Here is a 19,820-nt window from a genome sequence, read left to right on the forward strand (position 1 = left end):
CTAAATGAGACACAGTGGCTTCATCTTCCATTTTTACTTCTATTTTGTGCCTATTTTCCTAGAAGTGACAATTTTGTACCCTTAAACACATGGGATGGAAATGCTGCTTAATTCATTAGTTTTTACTTTACAATTTGGTGCATCATTTAAATTTGTAACTTGGATGGAAACATAGCAAATGTTATTTGTAATAAATGTTTAAAGGGTAATAAATTATGAAATATTTCAACCCTAAACATTGTAATTGATCTAATAGGATCCAGCAATATACAGTGAAATATCTGGCTAATATGAGGAACAGTCTTTAGCCAGACTTAACAAAAATTCTAGAACTGCACATAAATTTGCTTTTAATTTGACACCAGAGAGCAGAGCCTTCAGTTTTATATGTCTATCCAAAAAGAGAGAGAGAGAGCGAGAAAGGGAGAATTACAGCAAGCTAAATCTCTGGCATGCTAGTGCATAATAGCTGAGTGAGCACGGGCCCGGGGAGCAGATGTCACATGGTTGAAGGCGTAAAGACTCGAGAATTATATGGGACAGCTGCTACAGTTGTCTGACTACAGTACATGAAGAGGTGGCTTAAACTAGAGACTGAGAGATATAGTAATAGAGACAAATACTGCAGGAGATAGCCTATACATGTATTTCCTTATCTGTCACTCACTCGACGTTGTGTCGATTAAGTGAAACTAGGGGTCACTCTTGGGAGCCCAAGACACCTTCTGATCTTTGTTAAAAGACCAATGGGAATTGGCGAGTTGTATTTGCATGCCACTCCCCTGCACATACGGGTACAAAGGAGCTGGCATGCAAACCACTCATTCAGATTTCTCTTCAGAGCGGCGCGGTCACTATTTCATTGAGAAATAAGCGAGCTGAATTCCCACGGCTCCCAATTCACCTCTGCTGGATTCTGACGCTGCATAACAGCAGCTTCTCCCCCTCTCTGCACTGGTGCACTGCAGAGATCGCCCTGGGCGCTTCGGCAGAACAAACTAAAAGATTATATTCTAAAAGAGTGGCACACAAGGAAACGTCTTTTTAAAGCCATGACATTTTAAAGATGCCTTTCCGTCTGTGTATTATTCCTGGTTGCGCTTGTTATTTCTTGCCTTCTGATGGCCATGATCGCTGTCTTTTGTGCATGGGCGCTGCCCACGCAGACACATTGCTCGAGGATGCGTAATGTTCTCATTGCGAGAACATGATCATGGCAATGTTGCGGTCACGGCTTGCCTTCAGTAAGAAAGCAAGCCACCTCAGCTGCTCCCCACCTCGGTCCTTCTACCTAGGGGTTTGAGGCCAGTGCGGCTAGCACTCGAGGCGCATTTGGGGACCTCGATGGGACCACCTCCACCTGGTAAACCCCAACAGACCTCCCATTCCCATGCTCGTTTGCCCCGATCAAGCTTCCGGATGAGTGTGCCTGCTAGTCACAGGGCGAGTTCGAACTCTTGTCCGGGCCCGTGAAGGTGATGAGCTCTCGAGTGCAGCACCAGAGAGTGGGCATGTCCAATCGGACGCGAAAGCCTCGGCTGGGCTTCCCCTTCGAGTGAGGTCACCCAGTCACACACTGACATGGAAATGATGGACGTGCTTTCCGGGCAGCCACGAGCGTCAGGCTAGAGTAGAACCCTCCGCTACCCCTGAACCCTCACAGCTCGATGATTGGTACCGGGCCCGCAGCTAATCTCAGAACAAACTAAAAGATTATATTCTAAAAGAGTGGCACACAAGGAAACGTCTTTTTAAAGCCACGACATTTTAAAGATGCCTTTTCGTCTGTGTATTATTCCTGGTTGCGCTTGTTATTTCTCGCCTTCTGATGGCCATGATCGCTGTCTTTTGTGCATGGGCGCTGCCCACGCAGACACATTGCTCGAGGATGCGTAATGTTCTCATTGCGAGAACATGATCATGGCAATGTTGCGGTCACGGCTTGCCTTCGTAAGAAAGCAAGCCACCTCAGCGGCTCCCCACCTCGGTCCTTCTACCTAGGGGTTTGAGGCCAGTGCGGCTAGCACTCGAGGCGATTTGGGGACCTCGATGGGACCACCTCCACCTGGTAAACCCCAACAGACCTCCCATTCCCATGCTCGTTTGCCCCGATCAAGCTTCCGGATGAGTGTGCCTGCTAGTCACAGGGCGAGTTCGAACTCTTGTCCGGGCCCGCGAAGGTGATGAGCTCTCGAGTGCAGCACCAGAGAGTGGGCATGTCCAATCGGACGCGAAAGCCTCGGCTGGGCTTCCCCTTCGAGTGAGGTCACCCAGTCACACACTGACATGGAAATGATGGACGTGCTTTCCCGGGCAGCCACGAGCGTCAGGCTAGAGTAGAACCCTCCGCTACCCCTGAACCCTCACAGCTCGATGATTGGTACCGGGGCCCGCAGCTAATCTCAGAACAAACTAAAAGATTATATTCTAAAAGAGTGGCACACAAGGAAACGTCTTTTTAAAGCCACGACATTTTAAAGATGCCTTTTCGTCTGTGTATTATTCCTGGTTGCGCTTGTTATTTCTCGCCTTCTGATGGCCATGATCGCTGTCTTTTGTGCATGGGCGCTGCCCACGCAGACACATTGCTCGAGGATGCGTAATGTTCTCATTGCGAGAACATGATCATGGCAATGTTGCGGTCACGGCTTGCCTTCGTAAGAAAGCAAGCCACCTCAGCGGCTCCCCACCTCGGTCCTTCTACCTAGGGGTTTGAGGCCAGTGCGGCTAGCACTCGAGGCGATTTGGGGACCTCGATGGGACCACCTCCACCTGGTAAACCCCAACAGACCTCCCATTCCCATGCTCGTTTGCCCCGATCAAGCTTCCGGATGAGTGTGCCTGCTAGTCACAGGGCGAGTTCGAACTCTTGTCCGGGCCCGCGAAGGTGATGAGCTCTCGAGTGCAGCACCAGAGAGTGGGCATGTCCAATCGGACGCGAAAGCCTCGGCTGGGCTTCCCCCTTCGAGTGAGGTCACCCAGTCACACACTGACATGGAAATGATGGACGTGCTTTCCCGGGCAGCCACGAGCGTCAGGCTAGAGTAGAACCCTCCGCTACCCCTGAACCCTCACAGCTCGATGATTGGTACCGGGGCCCGCAGCTAATCTCAGAACAAACTAAAAGATTATATTCTAAAAGAGTGGCACACAAGGAAACGTCTTTTTAAAGCCACGACATTTTAAAGATGCCTTTTCGTCTGTGTATTATTCCTGGTTGCGCTTGTTATTTCTCGCCTTCTGATGGCCATGATCGCTGTCTTTTGTGCATGGGCGCTGCCCATGCAGACACATTGCTCAATTTTATTGATCTTGAAGAGATGTTGCAAGCCGCAGGCATCCCTCATGATATATTATTGGGAGGGGACTTTAATCTTTTAATGGACTCAGTCCTTGATCATAGTGAAGCAAAAGTATGCAAGCCCCCTAGAGCAACATTGGCACTTCATAGGATGTGTAAAAATCTTGGTCTTATAGATATTTGGAGACTTTTGAACCCATCTGGGAGGGAATATACATTCTTTTCATCAGTCCATAAGATTTATTCTAGAATAAATGATGTTGTTTGAAAGTATATCCTTTTTATGTTTTATTTATTTTATTATTATTATGTTTATATTCTATGTTCTAATAGTATATAATTGATTCCGTAATTATGTTATGTTTGTATGATTTATGTATGGAATCAATAAAAACTGTTTATAGCAAATAAAAAAATTATAAAAAATATTTTTACATTACAATAGACAGATCAAACATAAAAATAAATATATAAAATAAGATATCTCACCAAGACAGGCATTTTGACCGCTCTCCCACACAGCCGCATCAGCGAGCTGTCAGCCTTCTGACAGCCCATGATAATAAACTCACTTAATGAAAAAAGTCAGATTCCAAACTTCCAATACCAGAGAGAGTCGAGTCCATGACAAGACCAAGACCATAAAAACACTGGCAGGACCTTAAAGCCAAAGCTTTGTGCTTATGAGAGATAAAAAATTATAATCATAGAGACAACATTTGTTTTTATGTAAGGTATGTGTATGGAAAATCTTGTACTTATTTAAAGAGAAAATTATGAAAATGTACTTATTAAATAGGCCCGACTCGTACAAATGTGTGTAAACACACACACAATCCTTCAACATGACAACTTGCATATCTGTACTTTTTTATAACTAAGAAAACATTTGTACAACACAGACCTGGCTATGAAAGATTAGAGGCTGGAGTTTCTTGTATCTTAGCAGAAATGTTAATTCAGGAAAGACCTAAGAGAACCACAATGGTGGCCTGTAAACAGTGCAACACTCTCCACACCAATCTTAAACATCCCACAATTAAAATAGATGGAGTTCAAAAGCAGGTCACTGGCACTGTACTTCAACAGTATGAATATTCAACTGAAAGATAGCTGAACGGGTATCCCTAAATTCATTTCTACACTTTCATCTGTTTCAAAACAGAGGCTGAGCTGCAGAGTGTTTTTTTAACTAGTCCTAATCCCCTTCATCCACAAACATTTCTACATTTTTGAAGGGATGCTTAAGTTCTCCTCAGAACTGAGGCTGTAGAAATGGAGAGGGAAAGGGGAGGTACATTTCAATGTCTCATTAGCCACGTTTTCACAATTATGCCAGTGCAAGCCAAGGCTATCAATTGGTCAGCCGGGGCCAATAGCCTCGGACCTCAAGCCGCGAGACCAAAATCAATCTGCATTCTCACCATCTGGCCCTTAATCCATCTTGGTGCCAATGTCACACACAATTTCACAAGAGGGAAGCTCAAGCTGAGGTATCAGACTCTTTAGACTAGCTAGCCTTTGAAATGAACATGGTGGAGAGTGAAACTGCCATTTGTTCGCTTATTTTGGTCTTTGCTTGGCCGAAAGCGAGACCTGACTCAGTGAAACTTTGCTCTTCTCCATTATTAGATTATTATTTGATAAATTACTGTGGCCACAATCACTAGAAAATGTAATCGAAAATGTATTTTTAAGAAAATTCAGTTTACCACCTGCTTTCCTCTGGCATTAATGGTTCAACTTGAATAACACCAGGCAAATAGTGCTGAGTTTAGTGAATATGGTGCAATCTATAATTAACCTAATTCACTCTGCAGCGCTGTTTCACTGCATAAAGCATCTGGTTAAACTAAACTAGTGGGTGATTGTTTAATCAAATGCAGGTTTTTGTGTTTAAATACTGCATTTGTGGATGCTCACTGAATATCTTCTGAGACATTAAAATATTTTCTGCAGACAGCATTAACCTTCAAGAGCATTTCAATACAAACCCTCCTTCCCAACAAAATTATGATTTCTATCTTCAAAATAAGGCAAGAAGTTTAGAACTTTAGACTTTAGATGTTGTCATGGTTTAATTGTAATCATTCACACATAGAGTAGAGAATTGGCAGTACCTTTATATGTTTGACTCCACAGCTCACCAGCTTGCTTTGCTGATACAGGTCCCATGATATGTCAAATATCTTTACAAATGAGAAAAAGAAAGGTATGTTTAAATTAATTAGTTTTGTTGGTACCTTCAGAAAACAGTGATCAGATGCTGATTTCAAGGGAAGTTCTTACGAGTTTTGGAAATCATAAATATGATATGATGTTTAAAGTGATTTTAGTTGGAATACAATGGATGCATTGCCAATTTGCAGGCCAATCCAGAAGGCTAAATCACCATGGGTTCGCAATGAATTCTCCAATGGATTTTCAGACAAGCAGTTTTAGATTTATGAATAAAATACTGTAAGGTCTGTGCTTAAAATTACTTGAGAAGTCTTTCCATGACTTGTGAAAGTCTTTCCAAGACAATGTGAATTTTGGAACTGTTTTGTACTTTAAAGTTGTTTTAACTAGCAAGTGACTGCATACTGTAAGGACTACAGTGGCTGTTTGCGTAATTACACGTCTTTCATCTTGCACATGAACAGTTTACGCACTTGACGAGTGACTTGTAAACAGCACTATTCTATAAAAGCACTATTCTAAAAAATCCTTTCAAAATTTCAGAAGGAACCCATGGCTTGAAAATGTGAATTCTATTCTGGGTTTTAGGACTGCGAACTAAACAGCTCTATTTTTCAGCTAAATTAGTATTATTTTCTGGTAAGCTTTATCGCTATTCTTCATCAGCACACAACAGTACACAAAATGTTTACAAACGAAATTATACAGTCAACACACACAGTTATAACTTTTAACAATTTAGAACAAATTATCTTCTGCCATGATTCCATAATTGGCATGGGCCCAACTAGGAAAGTGTGGACTTACAGAAAAACCTGTTGGTTATTATGACTTTGAGTGCATTTACATGCACACCAATATTCTGATACCTACCAAAAATCAGATTATTAAAAAAATGTGACAATGCAAGTAATCCGCATTGGGATAGAAATGGTTGTATTATTCTCTGCTTTTGCCAGCAAAATGTAAACAGCTACTGCATAAGCCATTAAAAATGCCTGTAAAGGTGTTTATGTACAGTACATGTGGAATGAAATCGCTGTAATGGACAAAAATCTAAGTGTAAAATAGTTTTTTTGCTTAAACTTTATAGCTAACCTTACCCCAATAAAGGATATCCATATAAGACGTTTACATGACCATACACATTGTTGACTTATTAAGCAGAATCAGTGTAAGATTGTGTTTATGCACACTCTATCTTGTAAATACAATAATTCTGGCAGCAAGAGACTCTTAACTTTCCTCCAGAGAAGGCAATTACATCATTGATTTTTTTAAGTGAAATACCCAAGTGAATTGTGTTTGCATTATTTGTGTGTGATTGTGTATATGTGCCAGAGATAGCAAAAGTGATAGACAGGGACAGTGTGAATGTGAGTGTGTGTGTGTGTGTGTGTGTGTGTGTGTGTGTGTGTGTGTGTGTGTGTGTGTGTGTGTGTGCGTGTATTTATCACTTTGTGGGGACCAAATGTCCCCATAAGGATAGTAAAACCCGAAATTTTTGACCTTGTGGGGACATTTTGTCGGTCCCCATGAGGAAAACAGCTTATAAATCATACTAAATGATGTTTTTTGAAAATGTAAAAATGCAGAATGTTTTCTGTGAGGGTTAGGTTTAGGGGTTGTGTTAGGTTTAGGGGATAGAATATAAAGTTTGTACAGTATAAAAACCATTATGTCTATGGAAAGTCCCCATAAAACATGGAAACACAACTGTGTGTGTGTGTGTGTGTGTGTGTGTGTGTGTGTGTGTGTGTGTGTGTTATAGTTCCAAGGATGTAATATCTTTAGTTGCTCTGTTCATTTATGTAAAGTGAAATACATTTCATAAATGCATCCCCAAACTATGTCTCCCTGAATCCAAGCACTTAATCATTGCTAACCTGTTTATGGCTGTCTAATTTGGAATTTGAACTTATAAGCCGGCCAACAGAAAATCTGCACATGCAAAACTTCACAGAAATATACACAGTTAGAAGGTCCATCATCACAAATTTCTACTCATCCACCGGCCCTTGTGTATTTGTTTGTTAAATATCTATGGCTTATGTGATAATGCTATGAGATATTAAAAAAAGTGTAGTACTCTCAGCTCCATCTAACATATTTTAATAATTAAGTCCATTCCGCAAATTTCCCCCCAAAAATCAACAGAGAATATGCAAGACAAATGTGCAGATTTGGGTCTGCTTATACTGTATACTCAATTTAGTGTAACTAAATGTCTGAGGAAAGGCAAATAAATAATTAGAGGGTGACAGAAACATTACACTGCCAGTCTACCATGTCTAATGACGTGTGTGTGTGTGTGTGTGTGCATGTTCTTACCCGGTCTGTATGGCCAGGAGCAGTAGCCAGAACTTTCCCCCGTCTCCAGTCCCACACACAGATTGTGTTCTTAGAATCCAAACCCACAGACACCAAACGCTGCAAACGAAACAGAAGCATAACAATGTAAATATCAAATAAAGCAACAAGGTTGTGTATTACAGTTTTTTTACAACCTAGTATCATAGAAACACATTACTATACAGTACCTACATGTTTGCAAAATTATTTCTTTGTGACCCCTTGCACATACTGGTGTTTATTTTATATACTGAAATAAACACCAGAAGCACTAAAGAAAACAATGACTGCTATTTGCTTTCACAAAAATCATAAGTAAAAGGGTAGATTAACAGTTCATAAACATGTACTTTTCACACTGTATGCTATCTTAGGACATCAAAACACTTTTACTATAGTGTATGACTTGAAATCGACATTTTAAAGTTTGCATTACATAACCAAATACATTTTTAAGCTGGTACGAGCAAGATAAATTGTGCATTAGCAGAACTGATAGAGCGATACATTTGTTATGAAAAGACTGAGGTACGCGTCCAGGAGAGCATGAGAGTCAACACATGAGTTGAAAAGGTCATGGAAGCACCATAAAATGACATTTTTGTTTCGTCTATAGTGTTTTTTCATCTCACATTTTTATGACATTATTGGTTAGGTTTGAGATTAAGGATAGGGTGGAAGGTTTTGTTGGTTTAAAACTTGATAGAGTGTAATCTAAATTGTTTGGGAGAAAATGTAACTCACTTTTAGCGCCACTTAGTGGACTTTTCACTTTAGACCTGCCACGATATGTGTAAAGAGCCACGTAATATCATTTGTCAAAAATGACGCCACAATCACTTTCTTTTATTTTTTTCATGAGATCAGGCTCAATCACACATTTTTAACCATGATAAAATCTATGAAACCGCAATTTGATAAAAGGCACAAATATATTCAAGAAATAATTGCAGTCTTCAAAGTGATATGTGTAATTTATTTAATATAAAAATAGTTTATCTTGTTCTCTGTGCACCAGACATCTGTAAACTTTTAAAATGTTGTTTGTTGAAGGGACCTCATTATATCAGCATTCCTTTGAAGTGAACGTGTTGTTTTGCACCTCCGTCATACTCCAGCAGCCTTCGAGTTCTTCTAAAAGCTGCACCACACTAGCTCAGGCTAAAGCGGTGTGTCTTTAGTCAATTACGAGATGCCAAACCTTTGAAGAATTCAGAAGAGTGTTTTTCAGGGCCACTGTCAGTTTGAAATAAATGATGAGGCCAATTTCCTTTTGAACCTCTTTGCAAATCACTTTCTCAGCTCTGCTGGGGGTGGGAAGGTTATCTCAGAAAAAGTGAGTGTTGGCAATGAAACATGAAATGTCAATCTCAGAGCAATGATTTTACTTCTGCAATTCAAGCTGTAATCTCTCTATCATCTTCAGTCTACATGACACAATATGTTTGTTTCCAGTGCTCGAAATGGAAAAGAATTGATGCCAGAAGTCTTTTTAAGTACACTTATTTGCATATATCTATATATTATTAATTAAAATAATACATCATAATTGTAACGAGGATGGGCAAGGATGGGGCGAGAACAGGCAGAACAGTCAGCATAACTTCAATGACATAAGTCAACTTAAACGAACATAAATGCACAGACACACACACAGCAGCCGCGTGCGTCTCTTTATACCCCTCCCGGCAATTCAGCGCCGGGAGAGCATCCTCATGGCCCGGCCATGTCCTCCTCCTCGTCACAATAATATATAATTATTTACATTACCCACACGTAAATCCTCACCATCTATAATTTTCAGTGAGCATCATATTTGGAAATTCATCTTTCTTACTGACCTTTCAATTAGTTGACATATATTATGCTAATGATCTAGTTATATCGGAGTGGTCTTCGAGTGAGAGGAATCAGTCTAATGCTCCATCCACTCAAAATCCCACTCCGCTCCGTTTCAACTCCGAACTTCTCAAATACTACACTGTTTGTGTACACTACCCCCTACAACTGGGGCCCTGAGCTCCAGCCTAGGTTAGCCTGTGCATAAGTTCAGCCCTTGTCTAGTTAGAACAACAGGAAAGGCTGGTTTATTGAGCAGGGACAGAAAATAGTACCTGTGGTTTATTAGAGCTGTTGGTGCCCAAGAGTAATCTCAATAATGTGAACAGAACAACCCAGAATCACTGGTATTTCAAATTGTGATGTGCCACATATACCATCTCTTTATCTTCTCCAGTGAGGTGAAGAGCTTTTGATAAATCTACCACCTAATCAAGGAATCGGCAACCTATGGCTGGCACTTGAGGCACTTAATATGAGGAAGCTTTACATCAAGAGGTAGATTGACATGTAAGTGCGAAGGTCTTACTCCTCTCTCTTGCTAGCTAGCAAGAGAGAGGAGTAAGACCTTCGCACTTACATGTCAATCTACCTCTTGATGTAAAGCTTCCTCATATTAACACAGCATGTTTTATGTAGTTATGAGTTGAATGGGAAGCTAAACTCTACTAAATTGTGACAAGTACCAGCAAACCAGCAAACAAATCATTCACGTGTCAAAAGCTTCTAAGATCAATTCAGGAAGCACTTCACTTTCCTAGAATTGCACAAATAAACGTTTTTGCTGTGCATCAGTGCGGCAGAACAACACATGATGTGAATAAGTTCAGGGGTGTGTCCAGGATTTCTTGTAAGGGGTTACAAAGGGGTGGCAAGTGGGGTGGTAAAGTTAATTTTTAGGTGGACCCTTCTTACCCCACTCCTGAATAATATACTGTTAACTATCCATGCTTGAGATTTTCAACCCAACATACACCCTAACAGTGACTCTAAAAATAACATTATTAAGGGAAACGAGCAAACACAAAAACATGGGGTTCAAAAGTTTGAGCCTAATTCAAAATTGAAATAAACTTTTTTTTTCCTGATTTTCTCCCCATTTTCGAATACCCAATTCCCAATGCACTCTAAGTCCTCATGGTGGCATAGCGACTCACCTCAATCTGGGTGGTGGTGGACGAATCTCAGTTGCCTTCGCGTCTGAGGCCATCAACCTGCGCATCTTATCACGTGGCTTGTGGAGCGTGTTACTACAGAGACATAGCACGTGTGGAGGCTTCACGCTATTCTCTGCAGCATCCACACACCACACGCCCCACTGAGAGCAAACCACATTATAGGGACCACGAGGAGGTTATCCAATGTGACTCTACCCTCCCTAGCAACCAGGCCAATTTGGTTGCTTAGGAGACCTGGCTGGAGTCACTCAGCACGACCTGGATTTGAACTCGCGACTCCAGGGGTGGTAGTCAGCGTCTTTACTCACTGAGCTACCCAGGCCCCCCCACGTATCATAATTAAGAAATATTTAAGATGCCACACAATTTCTAAGTCACTAATCATTAAATAAGCAAAGTTGTGATATTAACCGTGTTTACTCCTTTTGCACAAAATGTCAGCCTTTTGTTGCACTATTGTTAACAACTTAATATTTTACATTCAAAGTGAAAGTGTCACGCTGTGCACAGTGTGTACGTGGCACAGTAAAATAGTGTTTTGAATCAAATGAGGCTGTTTGAAGTCCAAATACTCCCTACAGCTATTGAGCTTCATAGCATCTGTAACCTTATGTAGATGTGTGTATCTGTGCATATGTATTTGTGTAAATACATATATATGTGTGCATACATATATATGTGTGCATGCACATTTGTGTTTATGTGTATTTATGTACTTACTGTATTTAGTACAGTATATATATGTATTTATATTATGTTTTAAAAAAAAAATTAATTGTTTGATGTGCAGCACTTTGGGTCAACTTCTGTTGCTTTTAAATGTGCTATAGAAATAAACTTTGACTAGACATGACTTGACTTGACTAGCTATAAAACACTGCTTGTCTTGAGCAGCGCAGTAAAATTCTTGCTAAGTGCACCATGTCGATAGCTTTGCAAAAAGCCTTGAAAATGAATGATCAATGTCAATAAAGCTGCCTACAAGAGCAGCTAAACATATCAGTATATGATAGAAGCTTCTAAAGCCATTAGCGATTAGCCACTGTCAAACTGCACAATATTTTGTCAGGTTCAAATAGAAAATGTTTGGCTACGCTTCTCGAGTTTGTCATTTGAGGATTTAGTATGTTGGTGTTTCTGTCTCTGTGACAACCAGCAACTGTGACAGAAACACAGTTATAAAGTCTCACACGTACTGGCACACTGCGGGAGTCACACCATTGGTGTTTTCACAGATGTAACTTTCAACATCTAATAATAAGCTTCACAGCACCTTACCAGAGACACTATCATGCTAAGAGAGAAGATGCTTCATTCCATATGAGCTGTTAACAATGTTAAAGGTGTAGTTCACTCAGAAATTTTAAAATCCTGTCATTATTTACTCACCTTAATGTCGTTCCAAACCTGTGTGACTTTCTTAGTCTCGTGAAACATAAAAGCAGAAATTCTGAAGAATGTAGCCTACTGGTAATTTGGTAGATATTTCAAAAGTACTATAAAAGTATCATAAATGTAGTCCATACAACTCTTATAATGCATTCAAAGTCTTCTGAATTCATATGATAGCTTTGTGTGAGGAGCAGACCAAACTTAAGATGTTATTCACTGAAAATCTCTTGGCTTGTTAATGAGAGAAGTAGTTGAACTAATCAATCTTTTGTATAGGATCTTTTTAGTGAATTGGTTGATCCAGTTCATAAAACCAGTCTGAATAATTCATTCTTAAATCGGACTGATCTGGTTCTCGAGATCATCTCACTGACTCAATGATCCAGATGAAGCAGGTTAACAGCTCACTAGAGTAGACAATTTCTGTGTGACTTCAGAAGACTGGAAATATAGTGCATAGGTCATATGGACCACTTTCAGAGGTGTCATGCCCATTCAGACAGAGGGGGCACTTGCCCCCTTGGACTTTTATGCCAAGAGGACTTCAAATGCTCCGCTTAAGGTAGTGTCCCTTGAGTGCTTCGGAGATCACGCTCACGAGGATAGTCCAGCACCAAAGGACAACGTGGTGTTATGGTAATAAAAGCTAATTAATTGCTTGGACTAATGTGCAATTAACGTTTGCCAATTATGTCTGATCTCTGTGGAAGTGTCAGTCTATTTTTTCATAGTCTGATATAGATTATGTCTACTGTTCATTTCCTTTGGTGACATCTTGCATAACAGGTTTTTGCAGTGACTTTACACACTTAAAGAAAACAGCAGCTTATTAGCTTATTTTTAGTGTGAATTCTCTACTTTCTAGTACTTATAAAAACTTGAAATAATGAAAGGCGGTTTTAAATGGCTCCTCGGTAGCCGCGGGGTACCGTATTTTCAATGGGAGACCTCAGCCGCTTTGTCTTGCATGACTGCTTACAGCACACACTGCACATTATTAAAATATTTTATATATTGCTAGTAACTATCACACAGTGATAACTTTAATCAGCCAGCATTTAGTCTTTATTTATTCAATTTCCATAAGCACAGTCTAATCTGATAGATCGCTCTCTCTTCCCCATATACAGTAGTTCCCAAAATAGCACTGGGTGGCAATCACTGTGTAGGGAATAGTGAACAAATGCGAAATGTGACTGAGTTCTATTCGTGTTTTAGAGTGAACTATTCCTTTAACTTCATGGTATATACAGGTGAAACTCGAAAAATTAGAATATCGTGCAAAAGTTCATTAATTTCAGTAATTCAACTTAAAAGGTGAAACTAATATATTATATAGACTCATTACAAGCAAAGTATGATATTTCATGCCTTTATTTGATATAATTTTGATGATTATGGCTTACATCTTATGAAAACCCCAAATTCAGAATCTCAGAAAATTAGAATATTACATGAAATCAATAAAAAAAGGATTTTAAATACAGAAATGTCGGCCCTCTGAAAAGTATAATCATGCATATGTACTCAGTACTTGGTTTGGGCCCCTTTTGCATTAATTACTGCCTCAATGCGGCGTGGCATGGATGCTATCAGCCTGTGGCACTGCTGAGGTGTTATGGAAGACCAAGATGCTTCAATAGCGGCCTTCAGCTCTTCTGCATTGTTTGGTCTCATGTCTCTCATCTTTCTTTTGGCAATGCCCCATAGATTCTCTATGGGGTTCAGGTCAAGCGAGTTTGCTGGCCAATCAAGCACAGTAATACCATGGTCATTGAACCAGGTTTTGGTACTTTTGGCAGTGTGGGCAGGTGCCAAGTCCTGCTGGAAAATGAAGTCAGCATCTCCATAAAGCTTGTCTGCTGAAGGAAGCATGAAGTGCTCTAAAATGTCCCGGTAGACGGCTGCGTTGACTCTGGACTTAATAAAGCACAGTGGACCAACACCAGCCGATGACATGGCTCCCCAAACCAACACAGACTGTGGAAACTTCACACTGGACTTCAAGCATCTTGGATTGTGTGCCTCTCCATTCTTCCTCCAGACTCTGGGACCTTGGTTTTCAAATGAGATGCAAAATTTGCTCTCATCAGAAAAGAGGACTTTGGACCACTGAGCAACAGACCAGTTCTTTTTTCTTTAGCCCAGGTAAGACGTTTGACATTTGAAGCCCATGTCCAGGACCCGTCTGTGTGTGGTGGCTCTTGATGCAGTAACTCCAGCCTCAGTCCACTCCTTGTGAAGCTCCCCACACATTTGAATGGCCTTTTCCTGACAATCCTCTGCAGGCTACGGTCATCCCTGCTGCTTGTGCACCTTTTTCTTCCACACTTTTCCCTTCCACTTAACTTTCTATTAATGTGCTTTGATACAGCACTTTGAGAACATCCAACTTCTTTTGCAATTACCTTTTGAGGCTTTCCCTCCTTGTGGAGGGTGTCAATGATGGTTTTCTGCACAACTGTCAGGTCAGCAGTCTTCCCCATGATTGTGAACTCAACTGAACCAGACTGAGAGACCATTTAAAGGCTCAGGAACCCTTTGCAGGTGTTTAGCTGATTAGATTGTGACACTTTGAGCCTACAATACTGAACCTTTTCACAATATTCTAATTTTCTGAGATTCTGAATTTGGGGTTTTCATAAGCTGTAAGCCATAATCATCAAAATTATATCAAATAAAGGCTTGAAATATCTTACTTCGCTTGTAATGAGTCTATATAATATATTAGTTTCACCTTTTAAGTTGAATTACTGAAATTAATGAACTTTTGCACGATATTCTAATTTTTCGAGTTTCACCTGTAGCAGGGGACGGCAACCTTTTTATGTGAAGTACCATTTTTAATTTTCCTCGTTAACCAGTGTGCCAAACACTGTACATCCCCCAGCCTGCATATATGTATATATGCAAATAACATGAGGTGCATTTCAAAATTGTTAATATGCTTCTTTTACCAATTAACATTTCAGACTTTCTTTCCAGGCTAATTTATCATGTACTCCTTCCGCTTTCCTTCCACAAAAACTTAATGATCCATGTAAACGTTCAACAGAGTACAGTATGTTGTGTGCTTGAGTGGATGAAAGAAAACCTGAGCTTTTATTTAACATTGTGAATCAATGTCAAAAATGTGCCTAGAAACTGACCTAGAAATTGTGTGGAATCTTATATACACTGGCGGCCAAAAGTTTGGAATAATATACAGATTTTGCTCTCATGGAAAGAAATTGGTACTTTTATTCAACAAAGTGGCATTCAACTGATCACAAATTATAGTCAGGACATTAATAACATGAATTAATTTAACAATTAGAAAAACTATTTTACTATATTCTCATAAAAAAATCCTCCACTTGCTGCAATGACAGCTTTGCAGATCTTTGGCATTCTAGCTGTCAGTTTGTCCAGATACTCAGGTGACATTTCACCCCACACTTCCTGTAGCACTTGCCATAGATGTGACTGTCTTGTCGGGCACTTCTCACGCACCTCACAGTCTAGCTGATCCCACAAAAGCTCAATGGGTTAAGATCCAGAACACTCTTTTCCAATTATCTGTTGTCCAATGTCTGTGTTTCTTTTCCCACTCTAACCTTTTTTTGATTTTCTGTTGCAAAAGTGTCTTTTTCTTTGCATTTCTTCCCATAAGGCCTCCTGAGTATTCTCTTTACTGTTGTACATGAAACTGGTGTTGAGCGGGTAGAATTCAATGAAGCTGTCAGCTGAGGACATGTGAGGCGTCTATTTCTCAAACTAGAGACTCTGATGTACTTATCCTCTTGTTTAATTGTACATCTGGCCTTCCACATCTCTTTCTGTCCTTGTTAGAGCAAGTTGTCCTTTGTCTTTGAAGACTGTAGTGTGCACCTTTGTATATTTTTTGGCAATTTCAAGAATTGTATAGCCTTCATTCCTCAAAACAATGATTGACTTATGAGTTTTTAGAGAAAGCCGTTTCTTTTTTGCCATTTTTCACCTAATATTGACCTTAAGACATGCCAAACACAAAAACAATGTTAAGCTTCATTTAATGAATCAAATAGCTTTCAACTGTGTTTGATATAATGCCAAGTGATTTTCTAGTACCAAATTATCAATTTAGCATGATTACTCAAGGATAAGGTGTTGGAAAGATGGCTGCTGGTAATGGGGCCTGTTTATGACTTTTTTCAAATAGTGATGGTGCTGTTTTTTAAATCAGTAATGTCCTGACCAATGGATGGCTCCTGGGCTGGGCTACCGGGGCTTAAGCCATGAATGTTTTCTGTAAAGCCCTGAATGTTTTGATCATCTTTTTGTAGTGATGTCATAAGTACCAGTGCTTGGGTATCAAGTTTATATGAAAACATATTACATTTTAAAGTTATGGTAATGTACTGTATATAAATTAATGATTCCTGTCTTTCTATGGTATTGACAACACCAAATACAGACTCAATTATGTACCCATGAGCTGTCTTTTCAACAGCTGCTTTCCAGATTTCATGTGGCCTCTGTGCAAGAAGAGAGTTTGAGGCATGCGATTGCGGCTGTGTGTCTTGGAAACTGTGTTGAGTTGGTCCATCCAGATGCAGTAAGTACCAAGTATTTAGATGTATAATCCTGAAAACAAGGAATAATATATACAGACGTATTCAAGGAATTTGCTAACTTTAAAGTCAAGAGCCAGGACATTTGCGTGTTTAGTAAAACTCTTTATTAAGACACGATGCAATAAACATAGCCAATTTTAGGTGATCTAGCCACCAGAAGCCTGCGGTCGGCTAAGGAACATCGCCTTGTCGTACCAAAACAAAGAGGCACCAAAACACTTTCCCAGACTTTCAGTTTCATCATACCACGGTGGTGGAATGACCTTCCCAACTCAATCCGGGAAGCTAACTCACTCTCTATCTTCAAAAAACGGCTAAAAAAAATCATCTTTTCCAAAAGTCTTGTTGCACTTAAATCTGTTTTGTATACTATTCTGATGATAGTGAAACTTTGTAATTGGGCACTTTTCGTACCACTGTCTCTTTAAGATGATTCGCTGATGTTTTCCTCTTTTGTACGTCGCTTTGGATAAAAGCGTCTGCCAAATGAATAAATGTAAAATGTAAATGTATTATTTTCCATCTCTAAATACAACTGTATATTTCTTATTAATTTTGTCTCATTTATGTCATAATGTTTTTTTGTTCTACATTTATCTACTGTAAAACTACTATAAATGTAGTTGTGTCAAAACCATGGATTCAGCCAAAAACAAAAAACAAAAACATGGTTACTACAGTATTACTATAGTAAACCCATGGTTACTGCATGGATAATACTGTACAATAATAGTAAAACCATAGATAATTTTCTTTAGGGAAAGTCATCATCAGTGTGAGTGCTTGCTTAAAATTTCTAACAATGATAGCGATATATCTTTCCATTTACATCAAGTGTTGTTCTGAAAGCAAAAAGCAACAAATAAAACGAGAATAGGTTGTCACCCACTCAGTCATGCAGCCCAACCTACACGAAGTGGAAGCATTTACTTGCAAGACTAACCAAAAAATGAAGCACTGCCTGCCTGAATTGATCCATGCCACTGTTTCAGTGGCTTGTGATGCATGGATTGTTTGCATGCGCTTTGCTTGTCTGTTTACTAGCACAGTTTCATCACATTTTAAAAGTGTTTAGCTTCCCATTCAGCTAAAAAAAACACTGTGATAATGAGGAAGGATTACATGAGGTAAATTGGGACTTCATATTAGAGCTGTCATGTTAACGCATCCAATTAATAAAAAAATTGTATTGCGTTAATTTTTCTTAATCACGATTAATGCATTTACCGTTAATTCAACATAAACTAGCATAAAAACTGGTTGGGAGGGCGAAACCTTTGAAATTTGTCCGCCCGTAATCATTACACTGACGCACACAACAGTGCTTGTCTATCAGTGATACAGTGATGGAGAAAATACTTCTTAGCACAATTTTATCTACAAAACAAGCCCAGATGGGACTTGTGATAGAAATCAAGTATATTCAAGACTCATTTTAACTATCACCAAAACGCAAAAAGAGATGTTTTTGTCTGCAAGCGCTTTTCGTGTGGAGTTCGACACTTGATGCTGTTGCTGACTCTCTGATGCAAATCATGAATGCAGCTTCATGATTGCTGTAGGATTGATATTTTAATGCATTTCTATCTTTATTCTTTGCAAGGCTTTGTTTGGAAAATGTTCATAAAGCATAACATGGTTGCATGCTGTTGTGTTTTCTTTCCTAAGATGGAAATAAATGCATTTTGACTCAAATTTCAGCATTTTTTCTGTGATTAATCGTGATTAACTACAAAAAATTATGTCATTAATCAAGATTAAAAATTGTAATCAACTGACAGCATGATTACTACTTCATATAAATAAAATACCTCCTACTCTCTCTCTGCCAGTAATTACGCCTCTGTATGCCAATTGTGGCAGACCTATGGCACAGGTTGCAGACCCCTGGTCTAAAGAGACATCTTTCTTATTTCCATTTGTTATATTGCTCACAGAACTCACCTGACCATCTAGGTCGAAGGCAAGACAGGCGATACCATGGGTGTGCAAGTCCTTCAGAATCGACACGGTCTGTACAGTGTATGAGTCCCACACACAGATATACGGCTCCTTGCCCACCTGTCCTGTGGCCACTAGCACTCGCTCTGGATGCAGCGCTAAACTGTGGAGAGAGAAAGACAATGAGATTGAGCTGTCTGAAAATTAGCGGCATACTGATACATTAATCAGCTGGTATTTGACTATTTTGTGATTGTCGCATTGTCTAAAAACCTTGCATGTTTGGATGATTACCAGAAGTGTCACATACTCTTTGTGACACTTCAAGTCAATGGAATTAATTAAGCTATTTAAAATTAGTTGAATGTATTTGGCCACTTTGAGATCATCAGCTTCAGCTAAAGACCATGAATGCTTGACCAATTAACACTATGTCCTAACCAGGTGTGGCACAATAAAGTGAAAGTGATAAATTATCTAATTTATGTAAATTTCGTTTTACATGATTACATGATACAAAAACTTTGCATTGCACAGGGTATCCCCCTGTTTGTAATTAGATTACTTTACTCATTACTCAATTAAAAAAGTTACTTTACTTTTAAGTTACTTTCTAAAACACTTTTCCTTTCAACAAATTCAAAATAATGTTTAATGTAACAAGGTAAGTGATGAGCAATGAGGAGGCGGGAACCGGCTAAACAGTCCATGTAAAATCTAACGATAAAACACAACATAAAATAAACATAAACAAGACACACAGCCAGGCCCCGCCCTCCTCCTTGTCACGTCTATATTTCATTCTTGTTTATTGTTACACACAAGTCATACACTCAGCACCTCACATTTCTCCTTCACAATGACTCTTTATGGGGCCATAATTCATGTATTCTACATAAATAATATATAATAAATAAGCATAACCCTACAATGTACATCAAAGTAATTACATTAATTGAAAGTCATTAACTGTAATCTAATTACAATAATTTACAATGTAATGCATTAAACTACTTTTTTTAACTAAAAAAGTAATTTGAT

At 39.4% G+C, this 19,820-nt stretch overlaps 1 protein-coding gene across 4 annotated transcripts in view; it reads right to left on the reverse strand.

Annotated features, from left to right (window-relative positions):
* Window positions 1–19,820, reverse strand: part of LOC127657359 (echinoderm microtubule-associated protein-like 5) — a 167,683-nt gene that overhangs the window by 94,014 nt on the left and 53,849 nt on the right. For all 4 annotated transcript variants that reach the window (XM_052146108.1, XM_052146105.1, XM_052146106.1 and 1 more), the window contains exons 2-4: window positions 18,783–18,942; window positions 7,814–7,912; window positions 5,422–5,490 (exon numbers count right to left, since the gene is read on the reverse strand). In XM_052146108.1, coding sequence (XP_052002068.1) covers window positions 5,422–5,490; window positions 7,814–7,912; window positions 18,783–18,942 — 328 coding nt within the window. The remainder of the gene's footprint in view (window positions 1–5,421; window positions 5,491–7,813; window positions 7,913–18,782; window positions 18,943–19,820) is intronic.

This window comes from Xyrauchen texanus, chromosome 16 (genome assembly GCF_025860055.1).
Source record: "Xyrauchen texanus isolate HMW12.3.18 chromosome 16, RBS_HiC_50CHRs, whole genome shotgun sequence".
NCBI lineage: Eukaryota > Metazoa > Chordata > Actinopteri > Cypriniformes > Catostomidae > Xyrauchen > Xyrauchen texanus.